This window comes from Misgurnus anguillicaudatus, chromosome 10 (assembly GCF_027580225.2).
Source record: "Misgurnus anguillicaudatus chromosome 10, ASM2758022v2, whole genome shotgun sequence".
NCBI classification, from domain to species: domain Eukaryota; kingdom Metazoa; phylum Chordata; class Actinopteri; order Cypriniformes; family Cobitidae; genus Misgurnus; species Misgurnus anguillicaudatus.
In genome coordinates, this window is record NC_073346.2 from 24939150 (window position 1) to 24960791 (window position 21642).

Here is a 21642-nt window from a genome sequence, read left to right on the forward strand (position 1 = left end):
AATAAGAAGTTAAAATGTATGCTTTGGTGAGTTATATTCTAAATATTAACTTGACATTATGGCATAAGTGTTGCAAATTTGGCAGCAAACTATGAGTTTTATTAGTTTGTTTACATTGGCCGTTGGTATATAACGAACGAGCTGAAGCTATTTACATTTGAAAGTTAACAGTCAAGTAACGTAAATGTGATTAAAAAAATAACATTTTAAGTGTCAATATGTTCAATAAGTGTTGAAACCCTGAGTTAGGTTGATATTTAAAATGTTTACATGATACTTATTGATAAATCTGTTGAATTGAAGATTAATTACTGTTCTGCCTTGTGTTTTTACAAGGCTGGATTTTTTTGTGAGAATTGCGAACATCTGTGAAGTTTTCCTGCTCCATCTTGGACACGCGAGACAATTAAGTATATACTGAAGGAACTGATTCAATAAAAAAAAAAAAAAGTATATACTGAAGGTGTGTACAAAAAGGCGAGCCAACCAGAACTGTGCTTTGAACTCATCAGAACTGGTAGGAGGATATTCCTTTTTGTTTCAGACAACTACTAGGACGTGAATTCGCTGAAACTTAATTTTCCGCATTTTCTTGGATTTTCTTCAAAGGACACTGAATTTGAACTGAACTATTTTAAGGAACAAACGGCAATCAGCAATACCACTTTTACCCCAGCAGCATTATGCCATTATTTACCTGCGACTGCTCGTAAATAATCAATATTAATTATTGTTTTATTACTATAGAAAACTGCCAAACCATTTCGCCCAGCCATTGGAACTTCTTCTAACTTGTAAACTTTTTAAATATCTGTAGTGGAGTATTAAGAAAGAATGCAGTACACAGTTGTGTATGCAGACAATATATACAAATAAAGCAATGCATGCCTAAAAACATTTTAATGTTTGTCTCTCTTCCCACAGTCAAGTCCCACAACTCCCTCACCCAGGAACTAACATATCCAGATGAAATTCACACCACCTGAGTCAGATGTCACGGGGATCACCCAGACACCAGAAATCAATGTATGTAGAGGGAATGTTTATGTATTGCTTGACTTGTTTAACTTGTTAATTTGTGTATTAACCTTTCCTGTTTTATGAATGTGTTTATAAGGAGCACTTCATTATTAATTAAATTAATATTGGAATTCTTATATAGCACACAGAACTCAGCGGTGATGAGAAACATTCAGCTGACATGTGAGTGGGTGAAGGAGACCACTTTACTGGGAAGATGGTCTGCAAAAGAGAAAAGAGTAGGAGACTTATTCATTATGCATAGCCTATCATAAAGGTTGAAACTATCCTACTAAGTTACAGTCAATATTCCATTTAAATTTGCAATATCATTTTTACAGCATATGCTTTCACATTTACGTACAAACCTAATCTTATTTATTATTAATAATATATTTATTTATTTTTTGAATTAATCAGATGATTTTGGTAATACAATAAGGTTGTATTAGTAAACATTAGTAAATGTATTAGCTAACATGAAAAAACAATGAACAATATAGTTTTTCAGCAAGTATTAATTATTGTTAATGTTAGTTCATGTCAATACAGTTATTTGCTCCAGCTCTTCCCATTTGGCTCTGCAGCGAGCACCCTCTCGTGAAAAGAGCTATTTGTTTTACATGTTGCATTGTAGTAAATATTAAGTAAACGTAAGTAAATCTTTACAAAAATATAAAAACTATAATTTCAGTGAAATGGTTTAAAGCAGAGTCATATAAAGAGAGAGTAACGACACGCTTCGATCTTGCCGCCACGCGGTCACGTGATTCGTGTAACGTTCTACAGGTCCAAACCAGGCCGGGCGGTCAATCTGTTTGCATAGGTTTTCAGCTATTTTAGTTAAATATTAGCTTGTAATGTGAATTTATTACTATACTTACTATGTGTATAATAGTGAAGCTAAGCAGGGCTGAGCCTGGTCAGTACTTGGATGGGAGACCACCTGGGAAAACCAGGTTGCTGCTGGTAGTGGTGTTAGTGAGACCAGCAGTGGGTGCTCACCCTGTGGTCTGTGTGGGTCCTAACACCCCAGTATAGTGATGGGGACACTATACTGTCAAAAAAAAAGCACCGTCCTTTGGATGAGACGTTAAACCGAGGTCCTGACTCTCTGTGGTCATTAAAAATCCCAGGATGTCCTTCGAAAAGAGTAGGGGTGTGCCCCGGCATCCTGGCCAAACTTGCCCATTGGCCTACTAATCATCCCTCATACTAATTGGCTATATCACTCGGTCTCCTCTCCACTAATAAGCTGGTGTGTGGTGAGCGGTCTGGCGCAATATGGCTGCCGTCGCATCATCCAGGTGGATGCTGCACATTGGTGGTGGTTGAGGAGATTCCCCCGTTCATATGTAAAGCGCTTTGAGTACTGAGAAAAGCGCTATATAAATGTAAGCTATTATTATTTTTTTATTATTATTTATAATGTTTTTTTTTACTATAGGCAGTGATGGAAATACATTAAATCAGTTAATAAAGATAAACAGTTAATGGTGACCCAAAGATAACTGGTTATGTATAACAACTACAGCAACACAGTTTATCTTTTATTTTTGTAGCAAAAATATGGCTATATAAATGGCTATCAATCTGCTAAAAACATAATTCCTACACTTTTACTATATTAAAATCACAAAAAAGATAGCCAACGCAGTTATTTGTAACAGTGAAACATAACAGAAACGCACTAAATTCATATTTAATTATATTTATAGTAGACATTAAATGTTAATATAATTATGCATGATTTTCGAGGATTCATCACTAATATTACCTACCAAACACAAAATGAAACGCATAGCAGCATTGTGAAGCAGTGTGACTTTCTTAAAGGCTAATATACTCATAAGTGTAACATCATAACTCATAATATACCAATAATAATAATAATTTGATCAGATTTTAATAATAAAACATCACTTTACTAGTCTTTGTTTTTATATCTGAAGTTATCCTGTACTTTATTACAACACAAACGTCCTAAGCATGTAGATAGTTATTTACTGAAAGTTGTACATTTTAGTTTTTAATCAGTTATTATACATCCATTTTCATTACAGTATCAGATCAGCAGTCAGACCGCAACATATTTAATATTAATGACAAACGTGCTCATTCTGAAATCTAAATAAATAATCATACTTTGTACCGTATGTGCATGCTATAATTTGCTGGTTTTATGTTATCTAAACTTACAAGTTACCTAAACTTATTTAGAAAAATAACTCTGACCGTGTAGCTGAATGTCAAAAAAACCTTTATTTATACCCGTGTCATTAACAGAACGCAGCAGACACACTAACCTTAACATTTTTTTATAAATCCATTTTCCTGCCCGATTAAAACATAAACATTGCAAATAACACCAGAATTAACAGTTAGTTTATTTACACATATCCTAAAAATAATCTTGCGTGACTGATACGCTGTAAAGCGGGTGAATTTAAAACATGATTTTGAATGGAAGTGCTGAGTCCCAATTCACCTACTTATACTACGACCTAGAAGTATGTACTGTTTTTGTGGGGAAAACGTACATACTTTTGAGTGTGTAGCAAAAGAGTATGCACGTTCTGGGACATACTTCGATGACATCATGCAACGTGAACGATAACGTGGTTGCCTAGTTACGCACACCACGACTGTTAACAATATTTCATTTATTCTTATAACTTATGTCCAATATAATTTTATTTACTATTCCCATTTTTTTTCTCATCGTTTTTTTTTTCACAATACATTTTACAATTTGTTCTACCAAGTTGAGGAGTGAAGAGCGTCATTAGATCCAAACGCCGGTCGTTTGTGAGGCGGCTGGTTCTGACGTTCACGTTTCACCGTGTTACGTTAAGCGTTCTATGCGCAATCCAGTCATAGATCAGTGGTTATTGTGCATATTGCCATGTCTACCATCTATCTGATAGCACTTTTTTAATATCCATCTAACGGAAAACACAACTCTGATGTGATGAGCTTGTGAAACAGTTGCTTGAAGTACATTTGACCTCATGATGGGGATTCTGACCGGAAATGGGGCCAAAGAGCAGATGCGGTCGGAGTTATTTTAGGCTATAGTTTACCACAAAAAAAAGTAAAAATTAATTTAATTCACGGGTGGAATCGAGTCTGAGATATGCTAATTTTAATAAACAGTACTTTTTAACAAGAATAACTGTTGCACATTTCATGCTTTTGGTCTTGTACTGCACTTGTAAAATATGTCAGTGTTAGAAAGGTTAGATCATACATGGGCAATATATGGCCCGGGGCCAGATCCGGCCCGCATAGTGCTTCAATCCGGCCCTCGCGATGCACTCGCAATTTCGATGAAACTGTCATGGTTGCAGTGTTTCCCATATCTTTCCCATATATTTATCAGTGACAGAATCAACACTGGCCGCCATATAGATTTTTCATGATTCACATTTACACTTTTTTTACCATTGAAAACGTCTTAATTCATTGCAGCGAGCGGTCAGCATGCCTTCTCGCTCTCTCTCTCTCTCTCTCTCTCTCTCTCTCTCTCTCGTTGCGGTCAGCGCCTCAACAGCGCGCGCCCCTCCCCTCTCTGTTTTACGTGCAGCGCCAGCGCGCCTCTCTCACATAACAGTAAAAAGTATTTTAACTCCACGTTCCTGTACTTTCTTTTTCGCGTTAACGTCAACAGTCACGGATGTTATAACAGAGAAGACGGCTGATCATAATCATCATGAGTCATGTCTTAAAGCTGTAGTCTACGATGTTGAAAATCGGTCTAGAAAGCCTGAGACGGTTAGTAAGTTTTAAAAAACTCATCCCGCCCCTCTGTGCTACCTGATCCCTCCCACGGGGAAACGACCTGAACAACGTCACTCATTCAAGCTGTGATCACTGGTAGTAAACATCAGAACAGAGATTTACCGAGCAGTAAACACATAAAGGCTTGAAGGAATGAACAATTACAATTATGATTGTAATTGACGTTATTTACTTTCACAACAACGTTTGGCATACGTTTCCCCTCATGAACTTCAAGAAATTACTTTGTAAATATAATTACTTTGACCCGTGATACGCGATGCTAAACGGCTAACATTCCAATGCCGACTGGCAGCATGGGCATGTTGTCAGACTGATAATATCATATTTATGTAACACCTCACACAATCTTTGTAAATATAATTATTTTGACCCGTGATACGCGATGCTAAACGGCTAACATTCCGATGCCGACCGGCAGCATCAGCATGTAGTCAGATTGATAATACTATATAACACCTCACACAATCTTAGTAAATATAATTACTTTGACCCGTGATACGCGATGCTAAACGGCTAACATTCCATGTAACACCTCACACAATAAAAGTATATATAAATGCGTACCTGTTCAACAAAAATCTGCCGTGTCGGCGTCGGTTTTCAGCCCCAAATCTCCCTGAAGCTTCCTCCAACAGTCAATGGCGGACCATATATTGATTCTACTTAGAGTCCGGCGTTTTTCAAATTTTTTTAACCTCTGCTTTTTCTTCAACAGACTTTCTTTTTCTTCCAACCTTTACTGTAGGGACAAGCAGGGGCTGCTTGCTGCTGTCGTTTAGTTCTTTTTCCATTAGTGAGATGTTGCTGCTTCGTTAGCTACCATACACTGACACAAATTTCATGTCGCAGGCAGGAGAGGGGCGGGGTGGTGTGCGATGGGGTGGAGACTCGAGCACGAGGTGGATTTTCAAATGTAGCAGAGATTGGATGAGAGCAGTTGACCAATGTAGGCTATCCGGCCGGACCGTTTACATTGGTCAACTTATCTGCTACCATACACCCAATAGACTGAATGGATTTTTTAAATTCTTTTTGTCTCTTAATATTGTTAGGATGTTACTGTAGAACCATAACCAGCATCTAAATGAGGTTATTAATAATGAACAATCTTTGAAATCGTAGACCATAGCTTTAATGAAAGGTTAGCAGTAGTGTTTCCCACATATACCCGTTCTGGTGTGAGTCTGTGTCCGAGCTCTCTCCCTGCCTATGATGCGGTATGCCCGTGCACGTAACAGCAACCGTGTATTCTCTCATATTTCTGAATTTGCAACAAATTGTCTGCGATATACAATAAAACTACCACTCGTATTTAAAATAAAAAAGCGCTCATAACACAACAACACTGATGAGAAGAGCAACATTAGTACAGCCTCAATGTAAATGTATGATGATTTTTTTCAGACGATGTTGCGTTTTAGCAGCAGTTAAAGAAAGAGCTGGTTTGATTAAACAAAGAGTTACTGGGTCGTGGGTTGTTACTGGGTCCTGTTTAGTCACTATTTTATAGACAAAGAATAGATAATATGTAAAAAAATAGCATTCAGTTGTGTTAAAGGTAGGGTAACACATTTTGAAAAATGCTAACGGTAGCCGCCTAGCAATGAAATCCCGATCCCACCCTCAAGTCAAACCGCCATCCAAAGTCACGCCTCTTCCAAAACACATGAACACGCACAGATCAGACGGTCACATCTCATGTCTCATTCAGCAGTGAGAAAACTTTGCAGTACAAAGTCGAATAACACTGCCAAAATAACCAAACAACTGGTTTACATCAGAATTAGTTTAAGCACACGTTCGGTTGTGTAGACGTAGTAACTATATCGTTACGCTAATCCGTAAACGAACACAAATTTCATAAGCAACACAATGTTTCATCAAAGTAGAATATCTGAATCCATCTCAATACAAACATATCGCGTACCTACCTTACCAAAATAAACTGTGCAACACCTCTTTCAGACCCTTTGCGTCCTGCAGCTGTTTGCATCTCGTGGTAAAGCAGTAAAGTTACTGATGTTCATTTGGGGTTTTGCTCTTGCTGATCCAGGCAGTTTTTGCTGTTGTTGTTATAAAAGATGCCTTTAGTTTTGTGCCTCCTGTGTAGGTTGTCAATTTAGCAGAAAAGTTTGCTGTTCTCACTGTTTACAGGCAGGAGGTGAGCGCACGTGAACGCACCGATGACGTATGGTGTCTGCGTGGACTCGCTGCACGGTGGGCATTCAAATTATGCTTACGTATGCGGGACAAAAATGGACACGTCCGTTCGGACCGAAATCTATGATTTGTTGAACATTTTTTGGTCCTACGCCTTTCACAGATGACATAAATTTCTACAAATACATTTAAACAACTTAACACAGTGATTGCTATCAGGATGTAAGGAGACTTTTAACCAGCATAACAAAAAATGTTTCAGGATCAAATCTGTTACCCTACCTTTAAATGCAATATAATGTGACAAATCAAAGAGTACAACACAACGCAATGATGTCACATAAATGCTAATCGATGTGTGACGTCATCACCCCACTGTCTCTTAAGATCCTGTGGGAAACACTGTGGTTGTCAATATAAAATAAAATATAAAAGAAATTATAATAGTAATAATAAATCGTCTGAGTGTGTGTGTATTGCTGTAGTATGAATGACAGTTGAACAATATGCAGGGTAGGAAATTAATCCTTGAAATTTAATCCAGTTATTGTAATGTTAGAGTAGCCTAGGTCAGACAGGCCTAGCAAAAATAAATATCAGGCCTTGATATAGGGTGTCAAAGTAACTGTAGAGTAGCCTTATACATATTCGCATTGAATTAATTTTTACCATTTAATCATGTTACTATGTTTAATTGCAGTTTTCCCAAGTGTGGCCCTCCGCTAACTTTGCCAAAGTAACTGTGGCCCTCAGGCTAAAACTGTTGCCCACCCCTGGGTTAGATGATGTTTTTCTCAATTTGTGTCAGGTCAGTAAAGGAGTCATCAAATCTCAGCTGTGTTTGTATGACCTAATTTACACTATTTAGGCAGAATATAGTATGTATGTATAGTATATAAAGTATATATAGAAGTATTTTTTCTTATTATAATTATTATCTTTTTTTCAGAATGCCATTCCTCTGATACGAAGGTGGTAGTGTGCTGTTCCCTGGACAACTTCACTTTGCAAATGTATGAAGCTGTGAGAATGTTCTTACATTAAACATTACTCTGTATCATATCAATATACCTACAGTTGTGTTCAAAATTATTCAACCCCAACTGAAATTGATTGTTTTGGCCGGTTTGACATTGATTTTGATCATTCAGTCATCCTGCTTACAATTACATCAAAGAGGCATGTGTAGGTCAGAAAAAAAATAACATAACATTTATAATGAAATAACCACAAATGTCTTTTCTATGCTCACATCTTTTTCAGTTTTATTCAACCCCCAATTGACATTCAATCTTAGTACTTAGTACAACATCCTTTTACAGTTAAAACAGCTTTTAAACGTGAAACATAGCTTGACACAAGTGTCTTGCAGCGATCTACAGGTATCTTCGCCCATTCATCATGGGCAAAAGCCTCCAGTTCAGTCACATTCTTAGGCTTGCGCACTGCAACTGCTTTCTTTAAGTCCCACCAGAGGTTCTCAATCGGATTTAAATCTGGTGACTGCGATGGCCACTTCAAAATGTTCCAGCCTTTTTTCTGCAACCATGCTCTAGTGGATTTGGAGGTATGCTTGGGATCATTGTCCTGTTGAAAGGTCCAACGTCTCCCAAGCCTCAGGTTTGTGACGGACTGCAACACATTGTCATCCAATATCTCCTGGTACTGAAGAGAATTCATGGTACCTTGCACACGCTGAAGTTTCCCTGTACCTGCAGAAGCAAAACAGCCCCAAAGCATGATTGACCCCCCACCATGCTTCACAGTAGGCAAGGTGTTCTTTTCTTCATAGGCCTTGTTTTTCCTCCTCCAAACATAGCGTTGATCCATGGGCCCAACCAGTTCTAATTTTCCACAGAACACTATCCCAAAACTTCTGTGGTTTGTCCACGTGACTTTTGGCATACTGCAGTCGACTGGGAGTTCTGGCATGGAGGCCTTCAGTACGCAGGGTGCGCCATATTGTCTGAGCAGAAACTTTAGTACCCACATCTGACAAATCTTTTCTCAGTTCCTCAGCAGTCACACGGGGACTTTTTTCCACTCTACGCTTCAGATAGCGCACAGCAGTCGCAGTTAGCATCTTTTTTTCTGCCACGACCAGGAAGCGTTTCAACAGTGCCCTTTGCCTTGAATTTGCGAATGATGCTTCCTATGGTGTCTCTTGGTATGTTTAACATCTTTGCAATCTTCTTATAGCCATTGCCCTTCCTGTGAAGATTAATCACCTCTTCTCTTGTCTTCCTGGACCATTCTTTTGACTTCACCATGTTTGTAACCACACCAGTAAATGTTTAGAAGGAGTTGAGTATCACAGTCATTTTAAAGCTGCCTAATTGGTGCTTATTAGGCTTTATTGCTGTTCCCTGACATCCATAGGTGTTTTCAATACCTGATTGAAAACACTTCAATGAACCTCTGTTCTTCAGAGTGGTAGTTCTTTAAGGGGTTGAATATTTGTGTCAATGAAGAATTCACAAAAGAAACATTTACTACTATATTACAAAACCAATTGATGTCATTTTAGTTGCATATGGTTCTTTAAGAAGTCATTGTAGGATTTCATTCTGAATACAATTACAAATGTACACTAAATTCCCTAAAACCCTTAACAGCATTGGGGGTTGAATAATTTTGAACACAACTGTATCTCTTGTCATTTGTTCAACCACTGAAGCAGAGTCCAGTGAAAACCATAGACATTATATACATAGACACCTCATGACGTGCTGGAACGCATCAAGCGTCGACGCCATATTGGATGGGTCTCCTCCCTGTACGCTAGCACCAGAGTCAATCTGAGTTAACAGAAAGAAAGCAACTATGCCCGTAAGATTGAACAATCATTTTGGTTATTTTACGTCATTATTTATAATATTATGTCAATGTTCAGCAGGAACTGGTTCTCTCTCTCTCTCTCTCTCATGATCTTTCGCTGTTTTTTCTTCACATTTGAAGGTTTCCCAGTGATACAGGCATGAGGAGGCAATAGGAAGTTGCTATAAAACGGGAGGGTTTTGTTGTGACAGAGTCGTCAAAGCTCTGTAGTGAGCACTTCAAGCCTGATGATTTTGACAGGATGGGTCAGATTGTCAGGCTTAGAGATGGTGCGACCCCACCTGTCTTCAACTTCCTACGTCATCTCCAAAGAGTAAGTGTATTTTTACTCTACATGACTTATTCTGGCCTTACAGTCTATGATTCAGACGGGATTCGTTTTACGAGGGTAGATGGAGTAATGTAATTTTACCACAGGACGTCTGTATACTGATAGTCAATTTGCACGGGATTAGAAATCTCAGTAAAACATTGACTTGTTTCACCGCCTAGAACGCAAGTGAATGCTTCTTTAAGTGCTTCTATATTTGAAAAGAAAATACCCAAAATTACAGGAAATGACGAAACGGTAAAAGTTGCCGTAATCTTTACTGACATTCCGTAATGATTACTGACATGAAGCATTCGGATGGGACTAAAATCACTGAGAAGCTCTTATAAAAAATTGACATAACTAAAAAATGTTCACTACATTCTAAACCATAGAGTCATAGTGTGTATTCCTTTTATATTGCATATTAAAATTAATTTAATACCTAATTACTAGGGGTGTAACGGTACACAAAAATCACGGTTCGGTGCGTACCTCAGTTTAGACCCCATTGTTCGGTTCATTTTCGGTACAGTAAAGGAAAAATGCATTTTATATATATATAAAATAAAAGTTCTCCACTTAATAACATACTTTTTACATTATTTTATTAACAGTAGGTACGTCTTTTCTTAACCTTCTCTTAAACTTTTCTACTAAAACCTTGCAGTAAACTAACAAATTCAAGTCCTGAATACATTTATGAACTATTAGCCTACATTTTTGCCACCAACAAAATTTTCTGTTTTGATTTATTTAGGATTTTTTTTAAGTCACAGTATTGAATTGGTTATGTACCATCTCTGTGTAAAAATAATATAATTGCTGTATGTGTAACTGCATAGCAAGCAACATGATGATATACTTATTATACACTCACATTGAGATGAGTGAGTTGCATAAATAGCCATCTTTTATCTTTTGCACGTTTCTTCTAATCTTTGTTTGTGTCGCCAATGTAAGCTGTGACTTTACAGCTCTTCTCTGTCCCGACCAGATTAACTGTTCGCATTGTGACAATGATATGATTGACGTAGGTGCAGATGAAAAATCCGATCACGCATCCCGTTATTCTCGCGTGTCACAGAAAGCGCATCTCATGATTGTGTAGCAACAAAAGACGGGCAACCTCTCACGCACTTTTGAAAGAACAAAACAGCGCGTTGACACGCGTTTAACATGTGCTTTTAGACGCGAAGCGTAAATGTTTACATCAATAATCAAACGAATATACAACAAAGTAAATAAAATCTTTCAGCGGGCCGAATTATGTTATATGTTTGACAGAAGACTTGCGCTGAATGCGGAGACTTCCGCCACTTAATATGTTCGTGTGGAAAATTAACCTATGTTCTGCACACAAAAGACTGCATTTGGCCGTTCGGTGCACATGTGCACCGCGCCGAAAGCCCTGTACCGAAACGGTACGGTACGAATACACTTAAGGCCGATTTATAGTTGGGCGTAGGTTCTACGCCGTAGGCTATCCGTAGCCTGTGCGTAGCTCTGCGTAGCCTGACGCGCACCTCGCAAAATTTTTAACAGCGCGTCATATAAGTATATACGTTTTCCAGAGAAAAACGCTGATAAAATACAGATCCTTGAAAATGTACTTTTATGTAGAAAGTAAAACACTTAAGTAGTGTCAGCCTCTGTCAATATGCCATACTTAAAGAGCATAATACAAAGTATTTTAGCATGAAAGCAGTATTTTTCAATGTGTGACAGCATCCTCCTGTATCATAACTAAATCTCTGCCGCTTATAACAACTCAAACCGTGTGAAAATCTGGTAAAACAAGAAGAAAATAAACACGATTGACATTATATATTGTGTTGTATCTGTGTTCTTCCAGTCATTTTGGGTATGATAATAAACTGTAACAATACCATAAGAAAGTTTAATTTTGCGATCTGAAACCACATCAGCTCACAAATGGTTTTTAAAAACTCAACTTCTGTTATAATGTGAGTTTTAAGCAAAAATATGTTTTTAATCCCATTATTTCTCCTGTTTTGATGGTGTGCTAAACTAGCATGCCAGCTAAAAGCTAACGTGCACCTGTTAACAGTGTGTTTTAGATATTTAAAAAAATGGGTTAGGAATTATTTCGAATGGTAAAGCTCATTGAAATGTATATTTTTATAAGAAAAAAGGTATTTGACGCAAAGTCAAAGAAGGTGAAGTAAGACATTTAGGGGTGGTTTCCTGGACAGGGATTATCTTAAATCAGGACAAGGTCTTAGTTTAATTAGGAAATATAAACTAAACCTAACCTAAAAATTACTTGTTGTGTGCATTTCGAGTAATTTCGAGTTTTTCGACACTGATGTATTTTAAGATATGTCAGTGCAAGTTGTTTTCAGTTTGGACATCTATTCAATTTATTTTAGTCTAGGACTAGTCTAATCCCTGTCTGAGAAACTCACCCTGAATCAAAGAAAATAGTGATTAAAACAATGTTAATTGATAGTTGTCTGTAATTATGAAAATAACAAAGAATGATAATTAGACGCCATATCCAGTCTGAAAGCTTCATTTTTGTAATAACTGTTTCAAAAATCTGATGGGTTACCACTAGGGGGAGTTAATCACAAATGACCACTGTCTAATACGGTAGGATAAACTCGGGTCAGTTTTATTATGCAAATTCATAAAACATTCATCCTTATGACTGATAACACCATTTTGCCTTTTTGTTTATAGAAAGATTTAATGGCAAACGTGCATAATTAAAAGGTAAATGGTGTAAAATGTTTAGGGATGAGATCTTGTTGCTTTTAGGTCTTCACCAGCAGGTGTTTCGAGCGCTTCAAAATCTAATTTCCAAGCAATTGGTTCATTTGATTTCCATCACTACATCTGGCTTTGGCCTTAAAATAATCTAGAAATGCACTGTAGCTAATTGCAATTATATTATTATCATAAATGTATATCAAATGTTATTTGTTAAGTAATGTCCTTTTAATGAGCTCCTAACTTTACAACAAAATAACAGCTAACAATGATAACAAAAATAGCAGCAGTTGTATAAATAGAAATCAGCTAAAGCACAGTCCTATAACAGTAACAGTAAAATGTATGCATAATGGGTGAAATTTTCAAATCCACAGATTTAAATAAGCTAAAATAAGTTAATCAAAATGTCTTGTTGAATGAGAAAAATCATGCAAATTGTGCATTAATCTATTACAGATTTCTGAAGGGTAGATTTACAGGTTTAGGTTAAGTGTACCTATTTATTTGGGTTAAAACAACATCAGGTTTAACAGTGTGTCTGACTGGATTTACTACGTTAACTTCCAGTATTTTATACCAAGGTCAAGGGTTTGATATTGCATGTGAAAGACATTTACATAAGTGACCCAAGTTAATAATTTCCCATAACAGTTTGATCAAATAATCCAGATCCCAAAAAGTCTTCCATACTCAATTCAATTTGATTTATATACTGTAGCATATTTCACAATTGTTCAATTAATTCAAAGCAGCTTTACATTAATAAAAGCCGGAGAAAACACTGAAAAATGGGTGGACAACAAAAGTTGCAAGATTAAACTGAACTATTGAGCATTGTAATAATGCAACTTATAAAAGAGAGATCTAAGTTAAGCCAATGTCGGCTTACTCCCTAAACTCAGAGGGGGAAAAAACTTGAGAAAGAGACAGAAATAGCTGATTCTTTTAAATTCAATTTTATTTATATAGTGCTTTTTCAAAGCAGCTTTAATTCCCCCAGCTTTAAGCAGGAGAAAACACAGAAAAATCGACAGACAACATAAGTAGCGAAATACAGCGTCTATGAATAAACTATACAAGCGAGCCTGTTAATGATGTAACGTATAGAAGAAGGTGCTAAGTTAAGCCAATGTCGGCTCAGTCCCCGGGTTGAAAAAAACCCCTAGGAGAAAAACCTCCCGCATTTTTAGCCAGGAGGAAAAAAGTCCTAGGAGGCAATAAACCCTTGGGAGTGTTTTTTGCTAATCATAAATAGATTTGCTAAAAATAAATACAGCGGCTATGAATTAACTTTACAAGCGAGCGTGTTAATGATGTAACGTATAGATGAAGGTGCTAAGTTAAGCCAATGTTGGCCGAGTCCCCGGGGTTGAAAAAACCCCCTAGGAGAAAAACCTCCCGGATTTTTAGCCAGGAGGAAAAAAGTCCTAGGAGGGAAAAAACCCTTCGGAGATATATATATATATAAACATATATATGTAAACGGATTCTATAGAGGATATACTATATATAAAGATACTATACCATTAAACCTTAAAAATTGTGTTTAAGGATGAGACAGGATCTTTATGAGACGTTCAGCCAACGATTTGTGTTCATGGGATACAACCTGAAGATGAGAAAGCAAAGAAATGTCAACATTTAGTTTTTAGTCATCATATGTATAGTATATCTAGAACCTTAAAGCCACAATATGTATGATTTCTATAATATATATAATTTGCACAGTGCGATATACTAAATGTGGTTGTGTACTGTAAAGTTCCCATGGATTTGTAAATCCAGGGAAATTCCTGTTTTAAATAATGCCTCGTCTCTTGTCTCCCTTGTAATTGTCACCCTGTTAGTGACTTAATGTCCATGGTATTCTTGGTTTTCGGTTGTAGAAACTAGGGAGACACGAGAGGACAAATGCAGAAATGGTGGTTAGTCCTGCAGCTAATTCATAACGATGGCATTAAATAATGTGATCAAACATACAGTTGAAACCCATTCATTCATTACCTTATCCGGAAACATGATTAGCAAACTCCATCCGTCTCTGGATCATGAAAACAGCATCTCCCATCATTCCCTTATCCTTCAGATATAAAGCTTGTACTTTGTTTTGGGTTTTGTGGGTTTTTTTATACTGTAGGGATGAAAATTTACATTTAAACAATCTTACTGTTGAACACACTATACAACTAACAAAGACAAAGCATGTCATCTGCAAAATGTAGTTTCCTACTCTGTTACCTCTTTCTGCGTTCGAATTCCGGTTTTTCATTACGCCAGTCAGTTCTGAACCAGTCGTGACTTAAGATCTGGTGGAGCCATGGACGTCTATGTGGTCTCACATCCAGGCACCAGTCTATCAGTTCACGGATTTCTGTACAATTTTAGGAGAGAGCTGATTAGTCATCATGACACACAAATGGCAATAATTATCATGGCATAAAGAGACACTTTTGTTGTCATTGAATAATACTGTAAGAAGTCTGTCTGTCTATTATCTAAAGCAGTGATTCTCAACCGGTGGTGAACCTTTATATCTTTCACTTTAAATAATTTTTTTTCTGCTCAAAATGACACCTATGTGGTTTGGTTTTCCATCTACAGGGGTACCACCAGGTGTACATTTAGTGACACAAAATGCATGTCACAGTGCATCGTTTTTCTGTTATTCTGCGTTGATACTATCATGTTTAGAAAGGTGGTCCTCTGAATGTCTTAAACGGTCATTGGTGGAGGAACCCCTGATTAAAAGTCATTTGTTACCAAATTGTGACCCTGGACCACAAAGCCAGTCATAAATCGCATGACTATATTTGTACAGTTGGGGTCAAAATTATGAATTTTTCTTTTATGCCAAAAAAATTTTATTAAGTAAAGATAATTTTTATGAAGATATTTAGTAAATTCCTACTTAAAACTTTATTTTGTGAGTGGATGCAGCCGTTTGCACAAAAGGTAATTATTTGCAGATTAATTCTTATAGTTCTGGATTAAAACGAAATGAACGGAAAGCTTTTAATAAATTCTTTACTGTATCTTCTTTAGGTATTTTATTATATATAAGAATTTATTGGGACGATCTCTCACTCTTTCATGCATGAAAGCACACTGCTCACGTATCCTGTGCATTAGAAGTGCAAATGTCCCATCAAATTGGATTATTTGTCATTTTGCCACAGAAGCAAGTCAAGACTTTATACTTACGTCTACTAGACATACGGTTTAGTCTCAGACATGCGCAACGCCTAAATCGGGTGTACGCCCAAATATTCAAATCGTTGTATATCAGCCAAACATTGTGCTAACAAACCATACAACAGTGAAAATGCTTATTTATTTAGCTTTCGGATAATAAATCTTAATTTAAAAAAACTGAGCCTTATGACTGGTTTTGTGGTCCATAGTCACATCTGGCCACAGACAGACATTACCTCCGGTTAAGATGATGGCAAAGTGATGTAAAACATTGGGGAGCCACTAAATGACTGATAAACTAAACACAATAAAATCTACCATCTTGCCAGACAGACCATATCCTCTGATAATATTTATTGTGTGTTTGATAAGAGGCTTTGTGTGTGCATATGTTGATCGATCATTTCACTCACCCTTTGATAAACCTTCATCATATTTCTTCGGTTCACCCTCATACAAGTCCCATATTTGGGGGTAAGCTCCATGCATCATGAAATATAGCAAAACACCTAAGGCCCAGGCATTTGCTGGCATGGCAAAGAATTGCTTACTTGTATGAACCTCAGGCGGTGTGGAATGTGCAGCTCCTGTACACAAGACATTGTGTTTAGTCATTTCGTAAAAGATGACCCAGCATGTTTCCATACTCTGCTTCATTAAAAAAATCAACTCACCTATAAAGTCCTTGGAATCATGGCCATCACACCCAACTAGATGTCCATGGCCATCACACCTAGATAGATGTCCATGGCCATCACAGTTAAATACATGTCCAAGCCCAAAGTCAATTAACTTTAACTTCATAGTTTTCTTCTGCACCAAGAAGTTCCCCGCATGTATGTCCGTATGGATGACATCATTAAGCAGGCAGTGTTCAACCGCTTTTACGGCCTGATACATTAGATGTCGTGCTGCATTTTCACTCAGTTTGTGTTTATGAGCAAACCTAAACAAGGATTCGCTCTCCTGAGGATACTCCATCACAATTGAGAACATTTCGCTGGTCTCATACCAGTCATACATCTCGATGATATTCGGGCAACGGTAACCTTCTCTTAACTTAAGCATTAATGCTATTTCTGTTAGCAGCGGTTTGGGATATCCAGGCTGGAGAAAAAAAATGAACAAATTACAATTAGATAAAACTAATATTTTGTGTATTTTCTGTCTAGTTCACTTTACAACTTACAATCTGAATATATCTGTCCTTCTTCTCTTGTTTCATAATTTGCTTGATGGCAACCTGTAAAGAGGAAATAAATACTGAGTTAATTTCTCCTGAGCTGACTGAAGCAGCTTACCTGACACTGCACACATTAACTTTAAGGTTTGACAATCTACAAACTTTAAACATCGTTTAGATCAAGTGGACGTACAAATTTTTTGCAAACATTGTGGTCGATATAAATATGAGTGCATTACCAGATTCCCATCCGTTTGACGGATCCCTTTGAACACTACGCCAAAGCTACCTTGCCCAAGCACATCCATCTCTAAGAGTTGATATTTAGACTCCAAAGTCTCTGAACAACACACAGAAAAACATGAAAATTGATGAGGTGTTAAAGTACATCTTAATACAGGGATCAGAAGTAAAGTACAGCATACATTTCAAGGTACAAAAAAAATATGATAATGAAACCATTTCACATATTGGTGCAACCCAGTCTAGGAGTAATAAAGGCAGTACACTCACCTGTAGTCACTGAGGGACCTGGCTCGGGATCGGTTGGTTTCTTCTTGCTTTGCTTTTTAAAAAGATTTGAAGTTTTTGGCCTAACAACTTTTACATCTTTTCGGACGGGATTTCCAGCATCTTTTGGTTTAGGATTTCCAGCATCTTTCGGGACGGGATTTCCAGCATCTTTTGGGACAGGATTTCGGGGATTTCCGATTGCTTTTGTTCTGGGATTTTCAGGTCTTTTTGGGTCTGGATTTCCACCACCTTTTAACCCGAAATTGGGTGGAACAGCACCTAACTTTTGTAGGCTGGCATTAGTTGCAGTGATGGCAGGAAAACTAATGTGAGGATTTAACTCACGACTGGCCAGATCGTCATCGAGCTGTGGAGTCGGCAATGACTCCACATTGCTCCTCCGGAAGCAGTCAAGGAAGCAACACTTCTTTGACATTCGTTTGTCTGGACGAATCTTAGTTTTTGCCTCATGGCAGGCCAGATCAGCACCATCCATTCCAACAGGATTAGCAAGATCGGCGTCAAGCTGTGGAGTCGGCACTGACTCCAGATTGCCCCTCCGGAAACGGTCAAATAAGCGACTCTTCAAAGTCTTTCGTTTTTCCGTACGAATACATATATTCGATTCGGGGCATGCAAAATCAGCAACATCCATACCAACAGGAATAGCTGAATCTGCCTCGACATGTTGCGCTTGAACAACAGTCTTTTCTTCCTGGAGGTCAAATAAACGGCTCTTCGAAGCCTTCTGTTTCTTCTGACCAATCTTAGTCTTTGACCAGAATGCCAGATCAACCACTTCCCTAACATCAGGGATAGCTGGATCGGCTTCAAGCTGTGGAGCCGGCACTGGCTCCACTTTGCCCCTCCAGGCCCGGTCAAAGTACGTCTTTCGTTGGTCAGGACTGATGTTACTGTCTACACCAAAAAACAAAAACAAAACAAATGGAAACTATTAGAAAATTAATTATGACAGTAGTTGAAAGTGAATGACAAAGAACCATGGCCAGTGATAAAACTAAATAAACACATTTGACAAACTGTGGCAGGGCTCCAAACTGCCACTGTCTTTAGCTCTTTGTGAGCGTGGCGCACACTTGAGGGGAAACTCTATTGGTCCCGCTGCTTTAAAAAGAGCTCCGTGTTGAAAAGTTGTGTGTTTAATTTTTTTTGGCTGTTCTATGTTTTTGTTTTGTTAATTGTTTGTAAAAGTCTTTTGTCCGCAACCCTTAACAGTAGTTGCCCGTGGCACGTGAGTGCAGCGACATTAATAAATATTTAAATGGTGCTTTGACTCGCGTGTCCTTTTTTATGTTGCGTGAACCCCACTACCCTTACTAGCAATTTTGAGGGGTTCGTAATATAAATTGGGGGCTCGACCGAGATTCTTTTTGTAAGTATTGTTTCCCGAGAGTTTAATCAGCTGCCGGTAATTAATTAACGTAATTTGTTTGGTGTGGAGCGAATCTGGTCTGTCCTACACATTTTCCGGTAAGTCAGAGTAAGCCAACAGGACTGTGCTTAGCGCCAGCTCTGGCTACGGTTTACTGTTTGTTATTTTTTTTATTATTTTAGTTTGTTTTGTTTGGAGGTACTCCGGGGGGGAGAGCAATCTCTTAATCGGTACCCTCTGAAGACTAGCTGTAGGATGTAGTTAGACTTCTGGTTAGGTAGGTAGGTCCGGAGTGTGTGTGGATTTTCCTTATTTGACTCCTCACCGTTCGTGTAAATATGGCAACTTTTAATTTGAACAAATTCATAGATCAGCCTAGTGTTGAGGGGTTAGGGGCATGTCGGAAAAACAAAATTTATTTCTGATAGCTCAACACTATGAGATTTCTGTTTCTAAAACACAGCGTAAAGCGAAGATAAAATCTAGTATTATGTCTGCGTTGGTTCATAAAGGGGTTTTTCCTCAAGAGGCTGTTCCTGTGGAAGCAGCCGGTCCTGTGAGATCTGCTACAGAAAGTCCTTCACGAGTACCGATTGGTGATCAATCTACTCCAGTCGCTGATGGTATAGAGATAGTTCCACCGTTTTCAATGCCTAAATTCGAACCGAGTTCTCTTTCTACAGAGGCTTCACCTGGAGTTGTTTCAGATTTACGTTTAAAAGTTTGTTTAGCTTGTCTGCAATTAGAGACTCAGGATCGTGCTCAGGCGAGACAAGATGATTTAAAACGTCAAATTGAAATGTATCGAATTGATGCTGATACAAAAGTGCGACTTCGGCAGTGTAAATTAACAGGTAAGGCGCAAGATGTGTCCCTTTCTTTGGAAGAGAGCGTCCAGTACGATGCGGTAAAAAATGCGATTTTGAGAGGTTATGAATTGGCTCCCGAGCATAACCGACAACGTTTTCGTACTACGAAAAAATCCGCGTCTCAAACGTATGTCGAGTTTACTCGTGAGAAAGGAATGTTGTTTGATCGCTGGATAAAAGCGTGCACTGCTTTGTATTTAAATGAACAAAAAGTCAGTACGGTGCAGCAAGCTGCTGTATTAGCAGACGAATATGCTCTCATGCACAAAACTGTGTTTGTTAAGCGTTCTAATGATTTTGGGGGTTCAGCACCAAATGAGAGCGTATCTGATGGTAAAAGCAAGTGGGTTCCTAGCAGTCCAACTACAAAGTCACGTAAAGAATGTAGTTATTGTCACAAGCTGGGACATTTGATGGCCGATTGTCGCAGTTTAAAACGAAAAAACGAGCGGCAGGATTCAATGCCTGTTCAACCCCGTGGTACAGTTCTGGTGAAAACTGTCTCTTCGTCCTGCGCTACTTCTACCCCTGATCCCTGTTTTCAACCTTTTGTGTTTGACGGATTTGTGTCTTTGAATGGTGTCAAAAGCCGTAAACCAGTGCGAATTCTGCGTGACACTGGGGGATCCCAGTCCTCTATACTGTCGAACATTTTAGATTTTTGTGGAGGTTCTGTGTGTGAAACAAGCACGACTGTGCAGGGCATCGAGATGGGGTTTGTAACTGTTCCTCTCCATCGTATATGGCTGACTTCTGAATTGGCGTCTGGGTGCTTTGAAGTTGCAGTCCGCCCATCGCTACCTGTGAAGGGTATTGATTTTGTAATGGGTAATGATATTGCGGGTGGTAAGGTTATGCCGATGGTAAAGGTAACTGATGCTCCGTGCGGAGATATGCAGTCTGATGCGCTCACTGAAATGTTACCTGATGTGTTTTCAATAAGTGCTGTTACGACCCGAGCACAAGCAAAACGTGATGTTCAGGAAAACCCTAACCTTTGTGACTCTGTTTTTTCAGATATTCTCGGAAATGAAACATTCCCAGTTTTACCGGCACCTAAAATGCCGCAAAGTTCACTTGTTTCTCTTGATTTTGTAACGGATGCGTCAATTTCACACAAAGCCCTGATTGATGCGCAGAAAATTGATCCGACGTTACAAAATGTTGTGTGAGCGCTGAAGAGATATTGTCACCGTGTAAGCAACACTTTTATTGGCGCGACGCAGTACTAATGCGCAAATGGAGCAGTACGCCGAATGCTGAGCAGGCAGATGATTGGAATGTAGTGCATCAAATTGTGCTTCCCTCGCAATTTCGACAACAGGTATTAAACTTAGCTCACGATCATCCTTGGTCTGGCCACCTCGGAATTAATAAAACCTATAATCGAGTGCTCTAGCATTTTTTCTGGCCAGGTTTAAAATCTGATGTTATTAAATATTGCAAAACATGCCATATCTGCCAGGTAGGAGGAAAACCTAATCAGGTAGTACCGCCTGCTCCTCTCTGTCCTATCCCTGCTGTAGGAGAGCCATTTGAGCCCGTTTTGGTGGATTGTGTGGGTCCACTTCCATGCGCTAGGTCTGGTTGTCAATATTTATTGACAAATATGTGCATGGCT

General features: G+C 38.3%; 1 protein-coding gene across 4 annotated transcripts in view; it reads right to left on the reverse strand.

Moving 5' to 3' along the window:
* The window catches only part of LOC129448138 (uncharacterized), a 61333-nt gene that overhangs the window by 26135 nt on the left and 13556 nt on the right, over positions 1-21642 (reverse strand). The window contains exons 7-15 of one of the 4 annotated variants that reach the window (XM_073872196.1): positions 17760-18677; positions 17486-17586; positions 17253-17306; positions 16738-17170; positions 16477-16650; positions 15110-15242; positions 14876-15002; positions 14681-14760; positions 13812-14480 (exon numbers count right to left, since the gene is read on the reverse strand). In XM_073872196.1, coding sequence (XP_073728297.1) covers positions 14954-15002; positions 15110-15242; positions 16477-16650; positions 16738-17170; positions 17253-17306; positions 17486-17586; positions 17760-18677 — 1862 coding nt within the window. In that variant the 3' untranslated portion in view covers positions 13812-14480; positions 14681-14760; positions 14876-14953. Of the gene's footprint in view, positions 1-13811; positions 14761-14875; positions 15003-15109; positions 15243-16476; positions 16651-16737; positions 17171-17252; positions 17307-17485; positions 17587-17759; positions 18678-21642 lie in introns of those variants that run through there. The other 3 variants (XM_073872195.1, XM_073872193.1, XM_073872192.1) reach the window with 3 other exon arrangements.